A 26,487-nucleotide genomic window follows, 5' to 3' on the forward strand; every position below is an offset into this window, starting at 1 on the left:
TTGCATTGGCTGCCACTCTAGCTCTGGTTCACTACTCTTCTATCTTGGGCTTCATTTTACTGAAGGCTCTCTTTTTTCTTTAAACTTTTTACTGAAAGCTCTTTTTTTTTTTAAACTGTTTTTTTACTGAAAGCTCTTATGACTTCAGGAACCCACCGTTTCACGGTTTCTTTGTATTTCCTCATCTTATGGTGAAAATTATACGCTCTCATCTTATGGCTCTTAACATATATTGTTCTTGAGTTCCATAGTCGTTATTGGATTGATTGATTCTTGACATGTTGTATAATATGTCATCTAGAATAGATCTTACTAGGGTCATTTTTCCAACTGCCAGGTACCTGTTAACAAACCCAGCAGTCTCCTCTCCTATCCTATATCATTTGCATTCTCAACTAGCCACTTGGTTCTTGAAAGTAGTATTGGCCTAAAAAGGCAAGTTCTTGAAATAAAAGGAGAATATATCTTTTCAGTTGTTACTTCTTTCAACTACTTGACTACATCATAACATCAGATCAGTAAAAAGTAGCGGTGTAGCCTAATCTACACCTAAACGAGATTGACACAGTTTCTTGTTTCAGTATTTTGATGTAAAGAATTTGTATACAGATAGTATCAAAGATATGAACCAAGTACAGGATAGGTATTTACAAATATGCTATCTCAAATTGGAAAATTGGAGTCGATTACTAGAACTATGTTGTATTCTAATTCGTATTCTATACTTCAAATAGCTCTTTCAAATTGATGTAACGTGCTGTGACATCAGGAGTACTATGGCTCCACCATAACTTGGAAACTTGCTGGTAAATTCTTTCCGTTGCATGGCCGGAATCAAAAAAGACATAGTCAGTAACATTTTCACATAACTGATACTCAGTCACACCTCGCTTCCCTCCGCAGCTCATAATTCCTCTGTATGGACCAGAGCCACAGCATGCCATCTTTCCTTCCTTGAAACCTGTACAACATACATGTAACGAAATGCAGATTAGAAAATAGGGATCGATTAGCTTTTGACAGAGACACAGAACAAACTAAAATTAGAGGACAAGTTATGATGACTACATATACCATGTTTTGATGGATTATGAACTGTGTCATTTAGGTATGAGTAGAAGTTTGGATTTGAGTATATGAATTCTGGGAGTTGTCCTTTGAGCTTCAGGAGGACTTTAGCAAGAACTCTGTTGTGGAGTCTTGAAATATCATTGATTTCTTCTCCACAGGTGGTTGTGTTCCCTGGTTTGATTGTTCTCATTCCTGGTAAACAACCCAAAGGCTCCATGCCTGCAATCCCAAATTTCCTCCCTCCTTTCCTGTATATTTCCTGAAAAATAAAAACGCATCAAAGGTGAGTAACTCATCCGAATTCATTTTAGGATTCATAAACATATTCATCAGAATTCAGAAGACATTATACATACTTTGATCACATTTGTCAGGTTTCCTGTCACCATGCGAACATATTCTTCATGTGAGCGGGACTCGAATAAACTTGAATTCGCTATGAATGGGGCAATATAATCATTGCTTCCGATGCTAATCAAGTAAACAGCTTCGGACAACAATGTGTGAGCTTCTGCTTCACCTACTCTGTGCCTCAACTGCTTCTCCACATTCTTGAAATAACCCAGCTGAGTTTTAAGGTCTAACACCTGCAAAATGGAAATCAATCAAAAATTCATACCTACCTCTAATAATGTGTTACATCATATAACTTGTATATATGTATTCTTTTCAACTATGCCTGGAGGCAGTCAACCACAATCATTTTCATGTACAATGAATGAAACAGTATCTACAAGTCAGCAACCAGCGATAACAAAATTATGATGGTTTTGATGACTACATTGACTAGCTGTTGTGCAGGTTCAGAATAACGGCAGCCTTTGAAAAAATTAAAAATTAAAAATTAAAGATCTATAGTGAAATGAAGGCAGAAGACATACAAATCCTTGAAACGTTTCAGCTAGAGCACCAGCCCCAGCAGATGCAAAGTTCACTCCATTAGTATAGTTGTCGAAACCGGGTTGTAAGTATGGTGGAATCATTGGCAAGTTTGCATATTCAGCTGCAGAAATAACAATTCCATTTTAACAGTTAATCACTTCTGTCATAATCCCCATCTGTTAAAAGAAAACACTGACATTATGCACAACAATCTTACCTATGATATCTGGGATTAGACGACCATCGGAAACCCTACCAGTCGAGTACCCGAAGAAGGTTTCCCCATATGGGAAGAAATTTGCTTGAAAGTTGGTGGAAGTGTTTATGTAGTTATTATTTCCAACATCAAATAGTGAATCCCCAAAGATGAACAAGGCTGCATGTTTTCTGTGATGCACAGAAAGGCCATTGCAGCCACTTTGAACAAGAAGGGTTGCACAAAAAGCCAGGACATATATTTGTAATCTTGAACGAGTTGCCATTTTAGTTCTGGTATGCAATATCTTCTCCTCTGTCTGAGATCTATATATATATATATAGGTCGATTTCTGATTCAGTTTGGGAAAGTCTAACCCAATTTTAACTACTCAGAGAATAGATCTATGGAGCTTCTTGAAGCTTTTCAGAGTCAACACCGTATTGAACTACATATACATCACAAAAGAAAGACCTTTAAATCTGATAGTCTAGTTGAACTGGTCATTGCTTTGTAAAATGATTGAAAACAATTACAAAGAGGAACACGTAAACTAACAAGTTTCTCCTCTGTTTCATTTTAAAAAGCCTTAAATTTATACAACAATTCGTATTCCTCGTGTTTGGATCCTTCTTCTCTATATATTAAGGAGGTTAATTTTGATCAGTTAAGACGTATTTTGGTCCTCTAGTGTATACATTTCTTGTCTTCTAGACAAAATTATCTAACACGGAATTGGTAACACGTATCTTGGCAGGACCTTCACTTGTCATATATACTATTTCAAAGATGTCTAGTAGATCGAATATATAACAATACTGTTGAACATGTTCATATGATTACTGTACTAATAGAATAAGAAGGCTTCCACAAGGAAGTCAGGTATATATATTTGAAATCAAAGCGGCCGTTCTAGATTTCTAGTTCTGCTTTGCTCGGTGTTACCTTCTTTTCTATCTGGTCTTGGCTTCATATAGTTCATATAGGTCCTTAATTGTGATCAACTTCTGCTTTTAAACAGCTATATATAATCAGATTATGAACGTGTATTTGAACTTGTTTCTGCAACTCAAGTCATGAAAGTCGATGATGGCAAAATCATATGCTATGAAAATAAAATACAAAATTGAACGAAGAACAATAACGGCAATACGGTGATTTTAGCATTTGTTAAAATGAGGTACTGGTTAATGTTTTCCTATTTCTTCTCGATTTCTTCTCTTTTATTTAATAAAGCTTAATTTTTTTTGCCAAAAAAATAATAATAATAATAACAACGGCAATATGGTGTCACATCTATCACATAAGATGTCCTGAAACACTGCTATGAGTGCTATCACATAAGATGTCCCAATTGACACTCGATGTTATTCCCTCACAAAATGTATCTGATTTGAAACTGGCACACTGAACCTTCTGTATCGCATTTATTCTAACAAAAGAAAAGAAAAAAATTTGTAACAGTGAAGACTCCCAGCTCTATAACTGACAATTTAGAAAGATTTTGGGAGGAAGAGTACAAAGGTGGCTGATTCGACTCATGAAATAAGCAATTCCTCATACTTCTCATGTTACTAAAATAAGATCATGTTAAAGTACAGCACAAGAACTACACAGAAACACATATCTGAACATATTAAAGATTAGCAGTAATCTTAACTGTAGCCTCTACTTAGTTCTTGACCAGTAAAGTCGTTCAGGAAATTCATAACACATCCATAAAAGGAAATATTCGTCAAAGAACAATGGGTTTCTCGGCTTCATCACCTCTTTCCTTCTCTAGGAGTTCAGCTGGGATGTCACCTCGGAGGATTTGGACTCTTAATTCTAGTTTTGTAGTGCTGCACTCCATGACTTCAAACACACATCCATCGCCAGCCTTTAACTTGTTGTCATCAACAAATGCTTTCCATGACTCTTTATCCAACTTGTGCTTTCGGTGTTTTCCACCACATGTCATCTCCCAACTTTTTCCCGCAAAGTTGAGAACCGTAGGGATTGAACAAGGTGGTAGTATTGAATGAAGTTTGGCTGGAATTCCCTATATCAGATAAAGAAATTAATACAGCTAATTAAACAATCAAATCCTAACTTAGTGTAAAAGTCCCTAGTAGCCAATCTTATTAACCGGTTGTGCTCAAACGTACAGCTTGAATATCAACATATAATTTTAGAGGGCCTTGCTTCTTAAATTGCCTGCCTCTGAAGACCTGATTGCGCCTCATCTTTAAAGAAAAAACTTATAACTTATAAATATATGTTACATATCCCAATATAAGATCTTCCCAAGCAGAGAGCAGAGCATTATTTACATGCAGTACTTACCAAGAAAACAAAATACTTTGTGTAACCAACAGCCAACATTTTGAAGACTTCAAAGTGACTCACTCAAAAGTTCAAATTGAATTAGCAATTAAAATGTCTAGATGAGTCTGTATAAAGATGAATAATGGTTTCCCTAATGGTAAATTTGTTTAGCTTGATCAAGGGCAACCCTTCCTATTAAGGTGAGAAGTATATACTGGAAACACAACTCTAAACAAACTGTCACTTCATTTCCAATAACTATTAGGAAAGGTATCAATCGATCAAAAATCACATTTCATCAACAGTAGAGAAAATGATCTGCACAGAAACTATTATAATGAGAACTTTTAGAAGGTAAATTACCAGCATGTAAGAAGGTTTGACATGTGATTTTGCGAGTATTATATCAAAGAAAGGTTTTCCTGAAAGAGGCCAAAATTCTTCACCATGCAATTGAATTATTGTATCTGATGAGGATCGGGCCGAGTCTGCCATTTCAGGATCTTCTGCTTCGCCAACTGGGAATTAACAAAGTAACTTATCTGGAACAAAGATGAGTACTGTCATGTTCTCCATGTGATGCAGATACCATGCATATGAAGCACAATAACCATAAATTGTGCTCTTAGTTAGGGTTAACAACCTTTTCTTTCCTTGATCACCTGTACTAACCCATTTTCACTAGCGAATCACACCCAATTAATCCCTAGCCTAATAATTCTGTTCTTTGATCTGTCGTCTTTAAACATCAGACATATCTTGCGTAAAGCCTTACCTGGTACATAATTCTTTTAAGGAGCTAACACTCAATATCCACCAAAGAATTTCAAGACTTTCCAAACCTAAAGTTGAAGATCTTCAGAAAGGCATTCAACAACACCAGACCTTTTCTTCATAACGCTGACATTGCAATTCTTTATTTGAAACCAAAAAAGCTAAGACACTTTGCGCAAGAGTTCAATAGACATGATAATTCAAAATATAAAGAGGAAAAAAAATGAAGAACAATAGACATGATAATTCAAAATATAAAGAGGAAAAAAAAAAAAAAAAAAACTATAGTGCTTTAGAAAGTACCTGCGAGGATAATCTCTGGTGAGAGTTGCCTGAGGAGGGGAGAATACTTAAAGGACTTAAAGGAGTGGGGTAATAAGGGTTAAATTTGAAAAAGGAATTAGGTGGTATCAGTATAATGTATACCATAACAGATGCTTTCATTGATGGAGTCATAGCTGCATCTACAGTGGCATCTTGCTATTTCCAGAAAAGTTACACCAGCAACAAGACAAACTTGTCACACCTTGGAGACCAACTTTCAACATAGAAAATCAAGAAACCAGGATTCTTGTGAGCCAAACTTTAAAACCCACATGGCTCTTGGTAAAGGAACTTCTCTGCAGTGAACTGCATCACCTAATTTCACTGACAAGATAATTGTGATGTAACAATAATAATGATGACTTTTCTGTAGTGTACTATGGTTATTGACAAAGATGATGACTACTCATGAAGCCACCCAGATGTTCTACATTATCATGATAAGCGAAATTGAAAGTGAAATAATGTATACATCTAATTTAACACTGATGGAATTATAAAAGTGCTAAGAGAATAGGATTGACGAATGCAGGCCCCCTCTACCTTGATCAATTTCAGAACAAGAATTCAAGACAACAATGAATTCCTAATACTTCAAAGAAAAGATCCATACTTGTAATCAAAAAAGTAAAAAAAGAAAGAAAAGAAAGATCCATACACTTGTATTCAGGATCAGTGAAGTATTTATACATAATGTACTGTTCTACTCATAAGTATAGAGACCTAGTTCCCAAATGCATAACCGTTAATAAAACATGTTTTGCTCCAAAATAGAGTAGATCTTCTTTCACAATCTATCACTGTCATGAAACATGTTCAGTAAAAGATTTTCTACACTCCATTGACAAGTTTATCCATACTTACACCTGTTTCTTTTGTTACAATACAAAGTACTGATGATAAACAAGGAAAATGAAGACAGACCAATCTCCTCTGATATGAGAGAAATTAAAAACCAATATTTCTGGCAATAATTACGAACATGAGCAAAAGTGCATTCTTTTTAAGGTTAACATACATTCATGTTCATTTAATTAAAATAGGATAATGTCAAATGACATCACAGAACCAATACATAAACACATAGATCTAAACACATTAAAATCTAGCACTCTCAACAGGCTCTACTGAGTTCCCCATTATATTAGCTCCTGGCCATTGATGCAATTAGGTGAATGATAAATCATCCATGGAAAAGGCCTCAATGTATAACAACGGGTTGCTCTGCCTCATGGTTGGCCTTCTCTATAAGTTCCTGAGGGATGTCACCTCTCAGGATTTGGACTCTGAATCCTATTTGTGTGCTGTTGCACTCCATGAGTTCAAACACCAATGCATCTCCGGCCTTCAAATTATTTTCATCAACAAATGCTCCCCATGACTTTCGATTGAATTGTTTATGACGTTTTTCTCCATTATAGGTCATCTCCCAACTCTTATCCCCGTATACGAGAACTGTATGGATTGAACCAGACGGTAGTATTGGATCAAGTTCGGTTGGGATCCCCTATATCAATCAAATGGTTATTTCAATGAACTAAACTGCAGCTAATATATCAAATGATCCACAACTACAGTAATAGTCCCTATAAGCCGGTCATGCTTGTCTGTTGCAATTATACAGCTTGGTAGTAGTACAAAAAACTATAAGGGAAAATAACTTATCTGGTTATACCATATAAGAATATGTCATGTAAAGCACCAAGATATTTCAACTTATAAAACGTATATCAGTATATCAAAAATCCGTGCAGTTGCAAATACTGTATCCTGGATGTCGTTGGCAAACTAGTAAACACTAAGTATCCCAGTCTCTTGTTATGAAAAGGCGCATGCATTTGAAGAATTTGAAATTTAACTTATAAAAAAGCAAAAACACAACAAATTCAACTTGAAAATTAAGGAATCATATCACCTTCTCCACATATCTAACAAAAAGGGAACATTTTGAATCAGCTTCTTAGGCGTGTAGGCTCAAGCGAAAAAGTAACTTGTTGCTGAACAAGGGTTCAAATTGACCAACTATTTTGATCACCAAACAAATTGTTACTTCTTTTTACAATATGATGATCTGATAAGATCAAATGACCCCATCAAATATGATCATATGCACAGACACTAATAGTAAACCAATCTTGAACTAAACTGATCCAAAGAGAAGGAAAAATTCACCGTCTACATAAATATAGGCATAATTACCATTTGGTAAATGGGTTTCACATGTGATTTTGTGAGTATGATATCAAAGAAGGGTTTCCCAGAAAGTGGCCAGAATTCCTCTCCATTCAATTCAACTACAGGATTCGATGAGGATTGGGCCATTTCAGGGTCTTCAACTGGTTCACATACAAAAGATCTGCAACAAAGATGTGTACATTCAGATTAAATTTCAAGGCAAACATACCCAAGACTACATAAACACAAAACACAACAACAACAAAAAACCTATGATGGGCAATCAAGTTTCCGATTTCTTAGTGACTATCGTCAGCAAAGATCACCACAGTATCATGTTTCAAACACACTCACATTTGAATTTATTTACTTTTTTAAACAGAACAAAAGAGCTAAGACTACCTTCCACACACGAGTTCTCTAAGATTGAAAAGGCAGAAACTTTCCCACAGATTGGTTCGAGAGAATTGACAAACAAATGCATAATGGTTATATTGTGAAGAAAGTAAAGCAGTATTAGAGTTTGAAGAGTGAAGACCATACCTTTGGAGCTTGTTGGTGAGAGTTAGTGAAGAGTAATGGCAGGTTGTCTCTTATTAGTAGCTGTTTTCAAGAAACTTCTGAGCTTTTTTTTTTTTTTTTTGTTTCTGGGCATAATGCTCTCATTTGACTGTATGATCCTGTGAGGAGAAGCCATTGAAACTTGGTGATCCTGTCCACTGGGTAATTCAAATTCGACAAATGCTTCTCGCTCTTGAGTTGTCAGGCGTCACGAATTGTGGAAGCAGAGTACAGTACTCACTTTTCAGTGTCTTGTCCTGTCAATATTTTCTCTTAAATAATGGGCCTGGAAAAAAATACTAATTTCATTTTTTTATCGGAACTAATTTCATATTTTCAAATTAATACCAATCGAATCATCTGTGTTTAATACCAATATCAACTGTAACAAATTGTATTAGCTGTATTACTCACCTAGAATGTCAAGGATAGTTTGTATATATTAGAACTGATTGTAAACATTTTGAATAAATGAAAAACTCTTTTCTACATGGTATCAGCCAAAAACGATTATTACCTGTGATTTCTTCAATCAAGGAGCTTCGCCCCGCCGTGAGCAGTGTGACTCCCAACCGCGCAACTCCTCCGACCGGAATTTTCATAACGGCGGCCGAAACCAGTACAACAATAGGAATCGGCGCAATTCAGGGTATCAAGGTCGTAATTCTGGACACTCCTATGCGCAACCAGCGCCCTTTTCATCCCCTCCTTGGGCTAATGGGCTCCTAGGCCCAGCTTCACAACCCAACTGTCGCTCAAACCATCATGCTTTCTCCCAATGTCCTCATCGCTACTCTGGTCCTCCAAGTCTCCAACTGCCGCTCCGTGTGAACATGTACGTTTGAAAGTCTTGAATTCTTCTTTTTATATACATATTCCAGATTCAGTGTGAACCCTTGGATCGAGTTAAACCTTAACTAGATTATAAGCCAATACTTTTATTCAAGGCAGAGTAGTTTATCCCATATGAAGTCGCAGATTACTAAACCTAAGATCATGTACTATACTATACCCGAGTATTTGTTAACGATCCAGAGTCGGTGCAAGTAAACGAGAATTAAATTCCATAACTTCTGGGAGCTAGGCACAAACTCATGGTGCACATGTTGTTCTGTTCCCTGACCCTGGATTGCTGCATGATGCTAATTAAGTTCACACTTTACGCGTTAATTAAACAGAAAAGATGAACATAAATTGACATCTTGTACTAATAAACAATTTAGTGGAAGCTGGAAGTATTGTATAGATCCTTAATCCTACGTTGAATCGAATGGGCTTATAATTTTGATTAGTGAAAAATCAATTCCAGTTAAAGAAAACCATCAACCTTAAAATGAACTAAAAGCAAGGTAAAACAGATTAAAACCGGACATCCATACAACTGATGGAATAATATAGATTTTTTTAGCCTCTACAATCCAATTACAGAACACAAATATAAGTTTATGACAATGAAAATAACAGAAAGTTATGCTGCACTCATTACAGGATCACTGCAGATGTTTCTTAATTGGCACAATGTGCTGGGAACCGAATCAGCGGTTGAGACCGTCCACATTGGCAAGCTGTTGCATGCACACAAAAGGGTGCTTCAAAAGCATCTCAGCCGTGAACCTCTCCAAAGGGTTCATTATGAAGCACCTCCTCATCGTTTAGCTCATCCGGTATAATCGGAATTTCAATCGGATACCCCCAGTCATCTTTTGAGTCAGTGTTGACATCCAAATATAATTTCCCAGTCAGCATCTGCAGAACACTGCAGCCTAATGCCCAAATGTCAGCCGGCGGCTCTTGAATGTTTTGCATTGACATTTCTGGAGACGTATACAATCTTGTGCCATGTATTTGTTCAGAACGCTTCATCACATTGTCTTTGGCAGCCGTCTTTGCTAGCCCGAAATCCCCGATTTTTGCAACGCGAGAGCCAATCCCAGTATCCTTAGGATCATTACTTACAAGGAATCATTACTACTTACAAGGAATATATTTGCAGGCTTAATGTCAGTGCACAAATCCCTTTTCATGAATGTACTCGAGCCCCTTCAAAACGGACAATGTATACTTCCTTACGTGCTGCTCATACAACCCAGAATTCTCCGGTTTCTCTATATAATCCATTATGGTTCCTCTTTGAGCATACTCCAAGAAAACGTTGAACAACCTTCTGATCTTCAACTTCTACCGTCACATCGCTGCCATACGTGTTTAAGATAAAAGGGCAGCTCCGAAATTTCTTGAGAAGTCGACTTTCGTTAGCCAAAGCCGCGGATTCCGACAAATCTACCGACTTGACGGCCATAATTGGAGGCAGTTTCTTACTTGGTTTAGCCGGACGAGCCAAGAAAACGGTCGCGACCTCTTGTCGAACCCACCCTCTGGTCCGAGCACGCTTGCCGGAATCCGGCTCCTCATAGATCCTTTTCCTCTTGCGAGTGTCGATAGTATACATGACTAATCCGACAGAGATGAAGAGACAATAAAGAAAGAAACTCAATTTGTGTGAAAATGTAACTTGCAGTGAGAGGAATTCCACTGCTTTTGGGGTCTTATAGGACAAGTTTCATCTTCATTAATCCTAGTGATGTGCTGATTGGGGTTAGTAGAATTGAGGATTTTTCAGGTTTTCATTATTCCTTTTCCTAGTTGTATGCGGAATACATAGGAAAATAGAAACCCTTTCCTAGTTGGGTTATACGTTTTTCGTTTTTCCTTGTTTATATAATTGCTAGATGAAAAAGACAATATCGTTTGACTAACAAAGAGAGGAACAAGGCTGGGACAGAAGATATATTCAAATAACTCATTTTATTCATAATACTTGTGAATTAATAAACATGATGTTGCAACTAGGATTCATCATCATTTTGAATTGCGTCTGCAAAGAATCAAAACATTTTCAATAAACTTCAAATAGCTCTTTCAGACTAATGTAAGTCTCAGTGTGTGTAGGTTTATGGCTCCACCAGAACTTGGAAACTTTCTGGTAAAACCTTTCTGTGGGATGGTTGGAATCGAAAAATACATGTTCTTTAACATTGTCACACAGTTCATACTCTGTCACGCCTCGCTTCCCTCCACAACTATTAATTCCTCTGAAAGGACCAGATCCGCAACATGCTGTCTTCCCCTCCTTGAAACCTTTACCCATATAATAGGAAAAAATGGTCTTAGCTTAGAACACAAGATAAAGAAAAAGAGAAACTGAAACTGTAATTGTCATGTTTACCGTATTTAGATGCATTGTTAATTATTTCGTCTACAAGAGGGTAGATATCTGGATATGAATATTTGAATCCTGGGAGATGTCCTTTAAGGTTTAGGAGGACTTTATCAAGTACACTGTTGTGTAATCTCGCTACCGCGTTCAATTCTTCCACACATGTGCCTGTGTTTCCTGGTTTCATTGCTCTCATGCTTGGTGTACAACCCAGAGGAGCCACGCCTGAAAACCCAAATTTCCTTCCTCCTTTCTTGTATATTTCCTGATAATTAATTTGTATACGAACCATGAAGTAAGTGAATGATCAAATTTTGTTATATCGGATCATGATATATAACTGCATATAGTAGTACCTTGATCACATTTGTCATGTTTCCTATCACCAGGCCAATAAATTCTTCAGGTGAGGACGCCAACAAACTGGAATTTGTAGCGAGTGCATAAGAGTAGTCATTGGATCCAATTGCAATTAAGTAAACAGCTTCTGACAGCAATGTGTAGGCTTCTGCATGGCCCAGTTTGTGCCTCAACTGCTTCTCCACTTTCTTGAAATTACCCAGTTGAGTTTTAAGGTCTATAACCTGAAAATAAGGAATCGATAACCCCAATCATGCATATATAAGTATATTTCTCTTCTGCTTACATTATACATGTAATCTGGTTACAAACCTAATGTTCATAGACATGCTGAGATGCTGTTATTGTAACCAGAATAATCAAGACATAGAACATGTACTCTTTTTTTTTGGTAAGAGAGATTCTTATATATACAAGAAGATGACATACATATCCTTGATAAGATTGAGCAAGAGCACCAGCCCCGGCAGATGCGAAGTTGACCCCATGAGCATAGTAGTTGAACCCAGGTTGTAAATATGGTGGTACAAGTGGCACCTTTGCATACTCAGCTGCAGAAAATGGAAATGTGACAACCAGTTCCCTATTGTTAAACAGAATCATCAAATATTGCATAGAGAAACTCATACAAAAAAAAAAAAAACTTACCAATGATATCAGGGATTAGACGTCCATCCGAAAATCTTCCAGTGGGGCGCTTGAAGAATGTTTCCCCATATGGCCAGAAATTTGATTGAAATCCAGTGGAAGTGTTCAAGTAGTTATTGTTTCCAACATCAAATAGCGAATCACCAAAGACAAACAAGGCTTTGTGTTTCTTGTGAAGCCTGGAGTGGTCATGGCAGCTGCTTGGAGGAAGAAGAGTTGCAGAAAAAGCACAGATCAGAAATATTTGATACACTAAAGTTGACATTTTAGCTCTGGATTACTCTGTATTATCTTCTCGATCCCTTGTTCCAAATCTATATATAGGCCACTGTGATTAACTTCTATAGAAGAAAACTAATATAAACTGCAATTCAATCCTACGTTAGCTACCTAGTTGTAGAATTGAAATGGGTCTCCAGTCTAATAATGTGTCGAAATATCAATCACACATAAAAAATATGAGACATTGTTTGTGGGTTTATAAGAGTTTGGGTCACTCCACCCATTGTCAGTTGGTTTTGGATGTGACCCTCGTGCCAAGACTACTTTATCAATATGGTATATTCTCTGTTCCAAAATATAATTATTCAAAACAATATATAATGAGGAACAACCAAAACCAATCTACCTTTGGCTCCTTTTGAGTTGTGCTTCTATTAAAATTTAAAGAATTTTCCATTAATTATTGATTGCCAACATAAATGATGAACTTGAGGAATATAAAAGTTGATGCCAATGCTTCGACTTGAGCATCTGCCACCGTATAGAAAATTTGGTAAGCTATATAGCTATATATGGCTTATGATAAGAGAATATGCTATAGAATCTTTTGATTCAACATGCAGGTGTTTCCACCGTATGGTAAATGTGATAAGGCATAATTGAAATGGGTGGGTTTGCAACAGCTAGGTTTCTATTTAGCATCTAATATCATTTTTTTCAATTATTCTCAACGGTTAGTTAACATAAATTTTTAGAAATTTTATAGAAACTCAATCCCATGATCATGTTCATCACTTTATTTTTCTTTTCTTTCGAAAATAATTTAGTCTAAACATATTTAATATTAGACTCAAATGAAAGATATTGTTCGGTTCTTTGTAATAGTATGATTTTTATTACTTACAAATTTATAAACATGAAGTTTAAGGAGAAAAAGAAATTGTAACTATACTTAGAGAAAGGATACAAGTGGAATAATAATAAGGTTACTTGAAAACAAAAGGGTAAAATGGAACAAAAAAAGAAAATAATTAAAAATAGAAGTGATACACCATACCAAATGGAACGCTATATATGCCTTGTTACTGTAGACGTAAGGCAATTTTTTTTTTTAGGAAATGTGAAATACCTTACGATGGGAGAAGGTGGTAAGGTATATATGGGGTTTAACCTTACGGTGGCAGATGGTCAGACATAGAACCTTTTCTTCTTTAAGTAGCAAGACATCGTGAAGGCTGCTTATGAAGCTAGTCTAAAGTCAATGCTCGGGGCCGCGGCTGCTGCCTCTCTTTCTGCTTCATTTCTTTTTGTTGCCTGAATAGAATATGTGTGGAACATCGCAAACATGTACCACGGGTTGATTTATTTAGGGCCTGCAGGCCTGCAAATTAAAATAGTACAGTTGTTCCCGGTCCTTCAGCATTTCGGAAACTAATCTGAAGGTGCCTAATTCAGTTCAGATAGTGCTTGAACATGTGAAGGACATGTGACGGTGGATTTCTTAATCCACTTTAGCTTGAAAAATTGCTGCTTAGTTTTTTCAGTCGGATGAGCATAACTGAAATTGATTTAGTTCCTCATATAAAGTATAAACCATTACCTTCCTTAAAAACTCTCAAGAGTTCAAGTAACAGAATGCATATTTTAGCCTAGACAGTAGCTATTTTGTTCGCTGATGCAGTCTTTTGCTCATGGAAGTATCTGAATCGATATATGAAGTTATGAACATTTGGATCATCAATTCATCATAGCTTGATCTGTAGTACATCTAGGATTTTCTTTTAGTCATGCATATATGAAAGACTTTAGAGTTTAGATATTACATTATACAGTGTCGACATAGGGATCAAGAACGTAAATTTTTCTTGATTTTGTTTTGTGTGTCAAGAATTACAATACAACAAACAACAAATACATGTTTATAAAATTATTAAAGAAGAATATGATCTATCAAACATTCCAGTTTATTTGTAAATGATAGTGCATCAGCAAAATGCTGATATTGCTTATTGAATCTAACGAATCCATATTCAGCTAAACTTCGAAAAGCTGTTACAGATTATTAGAGGACCCTGTGACATTGGGAGTTTGGCTCCACCATAACTCGGAGGCTTTCTCATAAACCCTTTCAGTTGGATGCACAGAGTCAAAAAAGACATAGTCAGTAACATTGTCACATAATTCGTAATCTGTCACACCTCTCTTTCCTCCACAGCTCGAAATTCCTCTGTATGGACCAGAGCCACAACATGCTGTCTTGCCCTCCTTGAAACCTATACAATATGATGATAACAAATAGGAATATTAGGAAACAGATATAGCATTGCTTGTAACAAAGAATACTCTACATACCATAATCTGCAGGATTGTTAAATACTCCATTTAGGTAAGTATAGAAATCTGGATTTGAATATTTGAATCCTTGGAGCTTTCCTTTCTTCTTTAAAAGCGCTTCAGAAAGTTCTGTGTTGTGTAGTACCGCTAGCGCATTCATTTCTTCCACGCAGGCGCCTGTGTTTCCCGATGTAGTTGCCCTCACAGATGGTACACAACCAAGAGGTGCAACACCTGTAATCCCAAATTTTCTTCCTCCATGCTTGTAGATTTTCTGACAAAAAAATTATGGTGGAGTTAATAATCCCAAAGTTCTTTCCATGATGGAGGAAATTTGTGAACTAAACTGGAAAGAAAATAGAAACAAGAAAAATTGGTATTTAGTCAAGCTTCTCATGTTATAAAGTTTCTGTTACTTTGATCACTTTGGTCAGGTTGCCAATGACCATTCCAACATATTGTTCAGGTGAGTGAGACTCAAAGATGCTAGAATTTGTTTCGAATGGGTAAAGGTAATCATTGCCTCCGATGCTAAATAAGTAAACAGCTTCAGACAGAAATGTGTAGGCTTCCGCATGACCTAGCTTGTGCCTCAACTGCTTCACCACCTTATTGAAATAACTGAGTTGAGTTTTCAGGTCTATCACCTGAATACAAAAAATCAACCAGTTATGAGTACTACTTTTATGAGTTTGATCCTTTAAAAAAAAAAGTTAATATATCAAGGATCACATACAAATCCTTGATGAGTTTCAGCCAGAGCGCCAGCCCCAGCTGATGCAAAGTTGACCCCATAAGTATAGTTGTCCAAACCAGGCTGTAAATACGGTGGAATGAGTGGCAATCCTGCATATACGGCTGCAGAAAATAATTGATATTCAACTAGCTAGTTGTGGTAACAATCTCTAGTATTGAATACAATGGAAATAATATTTACCAATGATATCCGGGATTAGACGTCCATTTGAAAATCTACCAGTGGAGTACCCGAAGAAGGTTTCCCCATATGGCGAGAAATTTGCTTGAAAGTTAGTGGAAGTATTTATGTAGTCATTATTTCCAACATCGAAAAGTGAATCACCAAAGATGAACAAAGCTGCATGCTCTTTAGGAAGACCAGGATGGCCATAAGAGATGGTTGGACTGAGAAGGCTTGCACAAAAAGCCAGGACAAGTATGTGAAACTTTAAGACAATTGCCATTTTAGTTATGGTTTACTCTGTATAATCTGCTCTTCTGTTTCAAATTATATAGAGGTCTGTAAGTTGAACTTGTGGAAGAAGAAACCAATACAAACTGCTCCTAGCAGATCACAATGTGCATTTGACCTTTTATTGGTCAACTTCAAATTGTCATCAATCTGATATGTGGCAGCATATTCTTTCCATCATATATAGTTTCTGATGTGTGCTGATGACATGCTTGATATAATTGAAAACAAGCAATCAAGAAATAATATTTTCATTATTTTGCAATATTAGCAGATAAGTTTATATCTTGCAAGATCAGCGCAAAATTAGAAAACGAAAATACTCGTGGATGTGGTGGATAATATTCAAAGAACGAGTATTTCCTGATCATCAGATTACTTCAAGTAAAGTCAGTGAAGACCTTATAGTGAAAAGCTCTTATCTGTTGGCTCTTCTTCAGTTTTATTGCTTTATATATGCATACAACATTAAGCACGCAGATGCTTATTTGAATTTAACATATTGTTGAAAGCTAAGGTATAACAAACTTGTTTATTCAGAAAACATAATTATTGACTAGTCCAGTCCTAGATGTTTTCTTCAGCTCAAGAACTTGGTGTCGACTAGATTTATTTTTCTTAAGAAGATCCAAATAGTTCTTGAAAATTGCAAGGCCATGTGACATTGGAATTTCCACTCCACATTAGCTTGGAGAACTGCTGGTTAGTTCTTTCTGTTGGATGACCGCCATCAAAGAACACATACTCTGAAGGATTGTCACATAGTTCATACTCCGTCTCTGGCCCCTTTCCTCCACAATTGTTAATGGCTCTGTATGGACCGCTTCCACAGCATACCTTCTTCCCTTCCTTCAAACCTAGTTTTAGGTCACAAAAAGAACTTTAGCATATAAAACAGCTTAGTTTAGTCTGGAACAAAAAACTAGATGATCCACAAATGTTGCTTATACCGTATTTTGTTGGGTTATTCAATCTTTCACTCATGGAAGTATAGAAGTCGAAGTACGAATATCTGAATCCTTCTAGTTTGATCTCTAGCGCATGGAGGGCTTCTGAAATTGCCTTATTGTGTATTTGTGCCATTTCTGTGAGTTTTTCTCTGCAAGTTCCTATCTTTCCTGCTGGCTGCTGAAATACTAACAAAGCTGGATGACAACCAATTGGCCCCAAGCTTAGAAACCCAAATTTCCTTCCTCCTTTCTTGTATATTTCCTGCCAATTCAAAACACATAAAGTGATAACATAACCAAACTGGGAAGTGATTAAAACAAAAAAACAAGTAGAATTACTTTGACTACATGTACTATATTATTTCAAGAACAGAAAATTGGGTAATGGAAAATTACTTTGACCACATGGGTTATGTTGCCAATCACCATCCCTATGAATTCTTCTTGTGAGTAGGACTCAAAGAATTCCTTGCTGATGTTATATTGCAGAGGGGCTATGTAATCATTGCTTCCAACGCTGAAAAGGTCGACAGCACTAGAAAGTAATGTCTTGGCTTGTGCATAGCCTAATTTGTGCCTCAATTGCTTTTCAACAATTTTGAAATAACTAAGCTGAGTTTGAAGGTCTATCACCTGGGATAAAAACAAAAGAGAAAAATCAATGTTGTAAAACAAAAAGAATAGATTGAGAAAAGAGAGAAACAACCAAGAGAATGAGAGAATATGTATATTTTATTGAGTAGGGAACCATCTCTTATATAGAGATGAGGCCATGATGTAAATTACAATAACAACCTTAGTCGGTTAATTACAAGAATGCCCACTAAGTAATAACTATTTACAACACTCCCCTTTGGGTATTCTCTGTCATTAGCTTTCCCTAATATGTGCTTCGGGGTTGCCTCGTCAAAACCTTGCCAGGTAATAAAAACCCTATGGGACAAAAACAATCCTGGTCGAAGGAGAAAAGAGTACAACGCACAAGTAGCAGTGATAGTCAGAACCCTTGATTTCGGTGAAGCGGTTCAGTCTGGATCATAAGTTGTGAGTCTGTGGGAGATAGATGCATATTAGTTGCTACACCAAAACCTTGCCCGGTAAACCCAGTGAAACAAACCCGTGGTCGAAGGGAAAAGATGAGCAAATGCATATATTTCAAATAAAGGCATCTTCAAGATGCAGCATGAGCAAGGTGACCAATTACATGTGTGCCTCATTAAAACTTTGTCAGGTAACAAAACCCAGTGGGACAAAATAACCCTGGACGAAGGATAAAAAGAGTACACAATGGTCAAGAGTATGCTTCAGGATACTCCCCCTAATATTGACTCCCCCTGAAAACTACACACTAGGTAAAACTACTACATTGATCATGCTTCTTGAATAACTTAATAGTCAGCATGATTTAAAGAGGTTTTTGTTTCATATACCTCTAAGATTATTGTATTCCCTATAGTAAAGACATAACCAGTTGGGAATAAGCCTTGTATGGGTTTACATAACCCGTGTCAGCATATTTAACAAGGCAAACATCATTCCAAGAATCATAGGCGGTTGATCCATTCCATGATGCCTAGGGATAGAACGAGCCATTTTCCGTCATACATTTAAAGTAACGAAAAATTGTCTTTTATGCCATTTACAGAGGCGGCGTGTTGGCGCAGATCTATATCTAGCTAACAAATTCACATCGGGTGAGATGTCCAGTCTAGGGCATTTAGCCAAGTACAATAATGTGCCTATTGTACTTAGATATGAGTCTTCTGGTCCCAATATCTCTTCATTATCATCTACACGATGATACGAGTCTCACTAGACTTTAGACGATTATGAGTGAGCTTGAAGACTTTGATTTATCCTCATTAAAGTATCTTAACATCTTCTAGATGTAATTTGATTGATGGACCAAAATTCCATTTGCACTTTACACGACTCCAGGTCGAGAAAATGATTTGGTCTCTGAAAGTCTTTTTATCTCAAACTCCGACTTCAGATGTTTTATGGTTTTCTTGATCTCTTCAAGAGTATCAATCAAATTCATGCCATTGACGTAGATCACCAAAAATTGCAAACCCGAAGTTTGTTTTCTTAATAAACACGCATGGGCATAGTCCATTGTTCATATATCCCATCCCAAGCAAATATTCACTTAGACAGTTAGACGGTTATACCAACTCCGTCTGGATTGTTTGAACCCCTAAAGTGAACTACTCTAGCAAATGGAGAGCATGTTCTGTAGTCTAGAACTATTTGCATTGGGTAACAGAAGTCCTTCAGGAACCTTCATGTATATCTCTATATTCAGATCCTCATAGAGATAAGTTGTTACCACATTCATAGGCTGGTTATTCAGTTATTCGGAAACTACCAAACTGATAAGGTAGTGGAACGTTTATGACTTCCATTACAGGAAAATACTTCTCCTCATAATCAATCACAGGGCGTTGAGAAAATCCTTGCGCCATTAGAAGAGTTTTGTATATCACAATCTCATTTTTCTCATTACGTTTCCTTACAAGTACCCATTAAACTCTATATGCATGTTTAACATGGGGAGGTGTGAGAACAACAGGCCCATAACACCTTTCTCTAAGTTAAGGAATCTAATATGACCCGGATTGTTTCTTTCCTCTTTAGCCAGTCGTCTCTTCGTTGAGATCTATCAACGAATCAAGGTTCGACATCATGGCTTATTATAATTTCGGTGGCCACCGCAAATACAAATACATCATCGATGAACTCTCATTCCGATTCAATATCTCACTAAATTTACCGAGATTTTCTATTCTCGGGAGTGGGTTTAAATGTTGGAGCGTCCCCCAACTTCGTCTCTTCTAAGACGAACCCATAATCTGGATTAATCTCGTGAGTTGAATTGGTTTGAGATTGCGATGGCAAGAAGATTCATTTGTGCCAAGTTTACCCTCTTCTAGGGATAAGAATCATTCGAACCTAATGGTCTACCTCGCTTCAGGGCAGGGACTATGACTAGTTAGCCGCCATGGCCGTACTTTGTCCAACTAGGACGATACGTCCTACGGGGATATTTATCCTTGCAGGTTTGCAGCAGGTATATATGATCTCGTCACTTTAACTAGATCTAATAAAGTGTCTGGCATATTCTGGGATACACTACATAGATCTAGAATTCTTTACACTTCAACTAGAAGTAGAATTCTTCGCACTTCAACTAGAAGTAGAATTCTTCGCACTTCAACTAGAAGTAGAATTCTTCGCATTTCAATATAACATGTGCGGTTTGGGGATCAAGATGAGACATTCTACATGTCGTTCATCAGGAACGCTCACGTTCTTATCTCCCCCTAACGGCGGGAAGACTGTCTTATCAAAGTGACGACCGCAAATCTAGCGGTATAGAGATCTCCTGTCAAGGGCTCTAAGGAGCACATATATGGATAGGGTTCATAATCGATATATATGCCCATCATTTGTTGAGGACCCGATTGTGTACGTTGTGGCGGCACAATTGGCATGGAGACTGCAAACCCAATACGTGTAAGTGCAAAAACATCAGGTTCACACCCAGTCACCAACTGTAACACGAAATAAGACGGGTAGCAGTGGGCCTCAACTGGACCGACATAGCTGCATGCAAGATTGCATAGCCCGACGCAAATAGTAGAAGCTTGGTGCACATTACCAAGGTTCTATATGCGAGACCATCTTGGGTTTGAACATAGAAAACTATATGTTTTACAAAACCCAAGGGATATGCAATAATCATCGAAAACCTTCGATGTAAACTCTCCGGCATTATCAAGTCTTATAGACTTTATGGTATAATCCGAGTGGTGTACCCTCTATTTCATAGGTGAGAGTTTAGCAAACGCAGCATTTTCTTGTGGACAATAGTGTGACATCTGATCACTTTTATCGATGCATCAACCAAAACCATTAATATTTAACTGGTCCGTATGATGGTTGGATAGGTCCACGTATTTTTTCTTGCATTCTGTGCATAAAAAGATAATGTACATTCTAGTCTTTGCATGTGATGGTCTAGAATTCAACATTCTTAACGAGCAGCTTGATATAATGTGTCATTAAAGACAAGACCCTTATTCTAAGGGGGATGCTCGTGTGATAATTGAGTTGAGGATACGGTGCATCATATGTTTTTCCCGGGTGCATCAAACACCAATACTATAGTTAGTATTTGCTCGAATCATTTAGCTTCTAGCTAATAAATCTGAATGTATTCAATGTACGCTTCTAGCCGCACATTCAAAGGTTATGCAAAGATATTACACCATTTTTCTAGTGGTTTCAATGTTTTAAGCATTGGTTCAAATGAACTTACCTTTTGATAACGTTCTTCTAAAACGTAGAGGTATTTTGCCTCGTCAGTTAGATGAGAATGCTCAGTTCCTTAATATTGATAACACGTATCAATTTTGATTTAGATTCTAGGGCATCAAGCCTTTTCATTTCAATATTCTCTAATTATGATTTGCTTCAAGCAAGGAAGATGTCTACTTCAAATAATTTCTTCTGGAGACTACCAATTAACATGATAAAAGCTACCGATTTTATCATGTCTGGTGAATTTTGGAATGAAACTTCAAGTTTCTTAATGGAGGGATTATCGAAACTACAAGTTTGATTTATACATGAACTACTGGTACATTTCTGAACTACCGGTTCATTTCTGAACTACCGGTTCATTAGGTATATGTATTTTCAAATTATAAACATGTAACAATTGATGAAATCAATTCCACGCTACTAATTTAGCATAGTGAATATGTCATGTAATTATGTGTAATTGCTTCTAGTAATTAAATACACATTAAATATGGTGAATATATTAACAACAGTCATTATGAGAAAGTATTTGGAGTGTCTTATAGACATACATAATGACTAGGTACGAAAAACCAGTGTCATTAGATTATTTTCCTTTTGTTTGATTCTGCTGGACCAAAGGAATTGACTGTAATTAAAGTGAAATAAATAAACCTAGCCTCTACATACTTTACAAGCCTACGGGGCACAATCTGAGAGGTATGTTGGCCGGGCTCTTAGGCCCCGTAGAGGGAGAGTGGCCTACTGGGCTCAGAATGGTCTGCCAAGAAATGCAATGTTATTAATCAACCCTTTCGGTAACTCCAATTGAATTGTATACGACCAGGTAAGCCATGATGAGGTGGTGGAGCGAGGCTCACTTAAGTACACATCCTCAAAAGTACTTGCCTAGACATCGCATCCAACTAGGTGAGCCTAGTTTGAGAAAAATTATAATCATTGTCATGGACTCAAGGCGACACATGATGAGCTTATGTTCTAGCTTTGCAGCTTACGTCGAGCTTCTGGCTCAATTTCATTTATATTCATGTTTGATTTAAGCTTCTGACTTAATATCATTAATATTCACCAATGTAACATAAACCAGTGCAATATATGTTATTAAATCATAACAGACAAACTTAATGTGAAAGTAATTATATGAAACCGAAATAAATTAAATTATAACGGAAACAATTTAATTCTCATTGACATAATGTATATGCAATAAAATTGGTATTTACTGAACCAATAAATGTCAACACCGTAGCGGTTACGTGCAAAATAAATTCATTTGCATCATTAATTGCTTCCGGCAAAATGCGTCATTACATCCCCATAACAATTCATATAAATAATAATATAATAGAGAATTGATTAAATAAAACTGACGCAATTTGAATTTGGTAATTAACCGACATTTAATATATGGCATAAATTACTAAATAAATATCATTTATGCAGCGGTTAAATATGTACCAAAGACAATGAGTACAAATCTCATTAATGCTTCTAGCATTACACATAGGTATTAAATTGGATAAATGCTTCTGGCATAACGTTTATGTAATAATCGCATAATTAAAAATCAAAACTCATGCTTCTAGCATAATGGATTATAATGACATAATTTAAATTGGTATAACCGAAAATTAAACTCATATCGTCTATCGTAATTTGCACAATGATTTGACCCATAATGCTTGTACTATAACATATGGGTTATAACTTGGTAAATGCTTCCGGCATTACATGCCCTTAAATGCTTCCAGTTATAACGTCTTTATACATGCCCTTAAATGCTTCCGGCATTATATGCCCTTAAATGACATTGAATTTGACACAATTCAAATCTGTAACTGACAAAACGTATATATTAAGTCACAATTAAGTAAAATCAGTGCTACGCGTCATTATACAAATAACGTTACATTTCTAAATGGATTTTATTCAAACCTCATTATTAGCAATGTTAATTTGTATCACTAAATGCTTCAGGCATAAATATTCCATATATGTAACCGTTGATATAAATGACAAAATTAATGGTCCTACATTACCGATTACATGCATTACTTCCAGAATGCATTCACGCTCTTGTGTTCGAATGTCAGAGAATGATAGTGGATCTGAAGTTCGTTCATCCATGCGCCTTTTGGTATGCACTACTAGGCATGCGATTGGGCTTATTTCGGTGGCTACTGGCCTCCCTGAAGATTTTTATGTCTTTTATGTCAATCACAAAACATGAACAAATTTATATACCACATACGTATTTATCATCTGAATAAATTAAGAATATAAATTTAGGTCTTCATGTATCGTATATAGATTTCAAAATGCAACCAAAGACAATGGGTTCATGCTTCATGGTGATTTGTTCATCATATAATCAAGGCTAGCAAATATGAATTGGAATTAAGATAAGAAAACGTTACTCATTGCAGAACGGATAATCTCCATCTTTTATGTGTAGAACGGAGAATGCCATTTGTGTAGCTACTCAGCCAATCCAAGAGCTTGGTTAGATAATGATCCTCATATGGTTGATCATCGATTTCAGAGCTTTCCATGTCAATGTAGAGCGAATTCGATGAATCAAATTGAAAAATCATCCTTTGCTTTTAGAGCTTCACATGCAATAGAAAACAAGATAATATTAGAACTATTCGTACTGATAACGTGTTGTAAAACAAAAAGAATAGATTGAGAAAGGAGAGAAACAACCAAGAGAATGAGAAAATATGTATATTTTATTGAGTAGGGAACCATCTCTTATATAGAGATGAGGCCATGATGTAAATTATAATAACAACCCTAGTCGGCTAATTACAAGAATGCCCACTAAGTAATAACTATTTACAACAATATGACCCTTTTTCACTTGGGGATAAGTAACTAAAGATATTGGATAAAAACGAAGGGTAAATTTAAATACAGTATGCCATATGAGTAAAGTAAAGCAATGCAACTTGATGAAGCAGCAATACAAATAAGTGAATGACTTGCTACTAAATGTTTAGGATCGCATACCACACCTTGATGAGTTTCATTCAGAGCACCAGATCCCCCAGATGCAAAGTTCACTCCATAAACATAGTTATATAAACCGGGTTGTAGATATGGTGGAATCAATGGCAAATTCGAATACTGAGCTGCAGTAATAATTTGATCAACCAGCTGTTAACTTACAATACTAGATGGTAAGGAAATTAAAACAGCACACTTCAGTTGCAGCTTATGTTACCAATGAAGTCTGGAATTTGACGCCCATCAGTGTATCTCCCGGTGGCGTACCCGAAATAGGTTTCTCCATATGGCTAGAAGTTGGCCTGTGCAGTCTTGGGAGTGTTAATGTAGTTATTGTTTCCAGCATCAAATAGTGAATCCCCAAACACAAACAAAGGCTTGTGTCCCTTTTGAACAGAGAAGTGACCAAGGCAACTGCCCGGAATAACAAGCCTAGCACAGAAGGCCAACACAGAAATATAACAAAACCTTAAAGTTGCCATGTATGGTGATCAAATTACTTTGTGCCTGCTTATCTTATATCTCCTTGGTTTGCTAACTATTACCTATTTATAGATCTTCTGCTGTATACCGGTGAGAGATTAAGGAATCTAATAAACATTGGATAGTGGACTAGAAAGTTTATATTACATATTTTTACGAAGACAATAGTACAATACAATTCAAACAAGCAAAATCATGAACATTGTTCAACTTTTGTGGAGAAAAATATTTTGATTAAACTCCTGGTCATAGAGGAGAAACTAAACCGAAAGTTCTGAAGACATCCAACTGTTGATCTATATACCATAGGTTTGGATTAAAGAATATATATGCACTCAACAAACTGCATATATACTGTTCTAGATTAACTAGCTGGAGAAATTTTTTGCAGCTTTACAATATATTCAACATCTTTGGAGTAGTATATGAAATTAAAGTTGAAGAAAACTATTGAAGAAAAATTCAGAAGAATTAGCCTATTCCATATTTACATATGACTTGTCGTGCATCTAGATTAGTTGAAGTTGATGGCTTCCACCTTTGTTATCTTGGTTGGGTGAAGATTAATTCTGATGGCTCATGGAAACATGAAGAGGGAGTTTAAGGGAGTGTAAGGTTATTGGTGCAATTTTTGGGGATTATAACTTATAAGGGTCACTTTCTTGGTGCTTTTGCAATTCCTAGTTCGATTGCTGCGGGGATAATGGCTGTTATTAAGCTAGGCTTGAGCTTGCTTGGGTTTGTGATGGGAAACATATTTGGCTGGAGATAATATTGTGCTTGATCGTATACGTAGACTTTCTCTTGTCCCTTGGCCACTTTTGAGTTCGAGTAGTACTAGAAAGGCTGATAACTTCACCGTATACTATTACTCTGATCATAAACTCTCTACACTGAAGTGACTTTCTTAATTTCCAATAATGTCCCGTAGTATTTTGCAGTTGGAATCACCAAACTGCAAGTTAACTGTCAATTTGATCAATGTAATCAGTAGTTTCAAATAGTGCTTTAAGATTGTAGGGGCTCAACATAACTGGGCGGATAGTTTGGCCAGCTGTTAGTTGATATATAGACCCTTTCAGTTGGATGAGAAGCGTCGAAGAACACATATTCACTCACGTCGCAGAACACATCATTCATACTCTGTCTTTTACACCATCCTTCCCCGATCAACAGTTTGGAATTCCTCCATATGGACCATTTTCCACAGCATTGCCACCTTTTCTTTCACGAAACCTTTCGAATCAACAATAATAGTCTAAAATGTGAGAATGCATGTGAAGAGTTGTACGTACCCCCATTTGAGAAGGTAGTCATTTACCTCGATTCCTCAAGGGGGTGAAGGGGCAAAATGCATGGATTGTCAAAATTACAAAGAAACTGAAATTAACAACAACAAAAACATATATAATCGGACTGCATCCATGCACAATTGATG

The 26,487-nt window shown here is 36.5% G+C and overlaps 6 protein-coding genes and 1 pseudogene across 7 annotated transcripts; all 7 read right to left on the bottom strand.

Annotated features, from left to right (window-relative positions):
* Window positions 1–574: 574 nt before the first annotated feature.
* LOC101313907 (GDSL esterase/lipase 1-like) lies at window positions 575–2,607 on the bottom strand. Its single transcript, XM_004303691.1, has 5 exons — window positions 2,171–2,607; window positions 1,953–2,074; window positions 1,428–1,658; window positions 1,075–1,330; window positions 575–961 (listed from the first exon to the last, which is right to left on the bottom strand). The coding sequence occupies exons 1-5, from the start codon at window positions 2,433–2,435 to the stop codon at window positions 720–722; spliced, it is 1,116 nt and encodes a 371-aa protein (XP_004303739.1). The 5' UTR covers window positions 2,436–2,607; the 3' UTR covers window positions 575–719.
* Window positions 2,608–3,415: 808 nt separating this feature from the next.
* On the bottom strand, window positions 3,416–5,553 carry LOC101314194 (B3 domain-containing protein Os04g0386900-like). Its single transcript, XM_004303692.1, has 3 exons — window positions 5,534–5,553; window positions 4,820–4,998; window positions 3,416–4,190 (listed from the first exon to the last, which is right to left on the bottom strand). Exons 2-3 carry the CDS (start codon window positions 4,949–4,951, stop codon window positions 3,885–3,887), a joined length of 438 nt encoding a protein of 145 aa, XP_004303740.1. The 5' UTR covers window positions 4,952–4,998; window positions 5,534–5,553; the 3' UTR covers window positions 3,416–3,884.
* A 944-nt stretch (window positions 5,554–6,497) lies between these two features.
* LOC101314482 (B3 domain-containing protein Os04g0386900-like) lies at window positions 6,498–8,874 on the bottom strand. The gene is made up of 4 exons (XM_004303693.1): window positions 8,808–8,874; window positions 8,273–8,576; window positions 7,754–7,910; window positions 6,498–7,061 (listed from the first exon to the last, which is right to left on the bottom strand). Exons 3-4 carry the CDS (start codon window positions 7,874–7,876, stop codon window positions 6,756–6,758), a joined length of 429 nt encoding a protein of 142 aa, XP_004303741.1. The 5' UTR covers window positions 7,877–7,910; window positions 8,273–8,576; window positions 8,808–8,874; the 3' UTR covers window positions 6,498–6,755.
* Window positions 8,875–9,892: 1,018 nt separating this feature from the next.
* Window positions 9,893–10,739, bottom strand: LOC101294687 (mitogen-activated protein kinase kinase kinase 3-like). Its single transcript, XM_004305729.1, has 2 exons — window positions 10,431–10,739; window positions 9,893–10,228 (listed from the first exon to the last, which is right to left on the bottom strand). The coding sequence occupies exons 1-2, from the start codon at window positions 10,737–10,739 to the stop codon at window positions 9,893–9,895; spliced, it is 645 nt and encodes a 214-aa protein (XP_004305777.1).
* A 447-nt stretch (window positions 10,740–11,186) lies between these two features.
* On the bottom strand, window positions 11,187–12,804 carry LOC101294971 (GDSL esterase/lipase 2-like). Its single transcript, XM_004305730.1, has 5 exons — window positions 12,516–12,804; window positions 12,297–12,418; window positions 11,864–12,091; window positions 11,517–11,772; window positions 11,187–11,428 (listed from the first exon to the last, which is right to left on the bottom strand). The coding sequence occupies exons 1-5, from the start codon at window positions 12,778–12,780 to the stop codon at window positions 11,187–11,189; spliced, it is 1,113 nt and encodes a 370-aa protein (XP_004305778.1). The 5' UTR covers window positions 12,781–12,804.
* Window positions 12,805–14,681: 1,877 nt separating this feature from the next.
* On the bottom strand, window positions 14,682–16,292 carry LOC101314770 (GDSL esterase/lipase 1-like). Its single transcript, XM_004303694.1, has 5 exons — window positions 16,009–16,292; window positions 15,808–15,929; window positions 15,488–15,718; window positions 15,090–15,345; window positions 14,682–15,010 (listed from the first exon to the last, which is right to left on the bottom strand). The coding sequence occupies exons 1-5, from the start codon at window positions 16,271–16,273 to the stop codon at window positions 14,790–14,792; spliced, it is 1,095 nt and encodes a 364-aa protein (XP_004303742.1). The 5' UTR covers window positions 16,274–16,292; the 3' UTR covers window positions 14,682–14,789.
* Window positions 16,293–16,683: 391 nt separating this feature from the next.
* LOC101295260 lies at window positions 16,684–25,048 on the bottom strand (annotated as a pseudogene). The gene is made up of 5 exons (XR_185118.1): window positions 24,784–25,048; window positions 24,570–24,691; window positions 17,628–17,864; window positions 17,232–17,493; window positions 16,684–17,138 (listed from the first exon to the last, which is right to left on the bottom strand). The product of XR_185118.1 is annotated as a GDSL esterase/lipase 1-like (transcript).
* Between the last annotated feature and the right edge of the window lie 1,439 nt (window positions 25,049–26,487).

The sequence above is a fragment of the Fragaria vesca genome, linkage group LG6 (assembly GCF_000184155.1).
Source record: "Fragaria vesca subsp. vesca linkage group LG6, FraVesHawaii_1.0, whole genome shotgun sequence".
Taxonomy (NCBI): domain Eukaryota; kingdom Viridiplantae; phylum Streptophyta; class Magnoliopsida; order Rosales; family Rosaceae; genus Fragaria; species Fragaria vesca.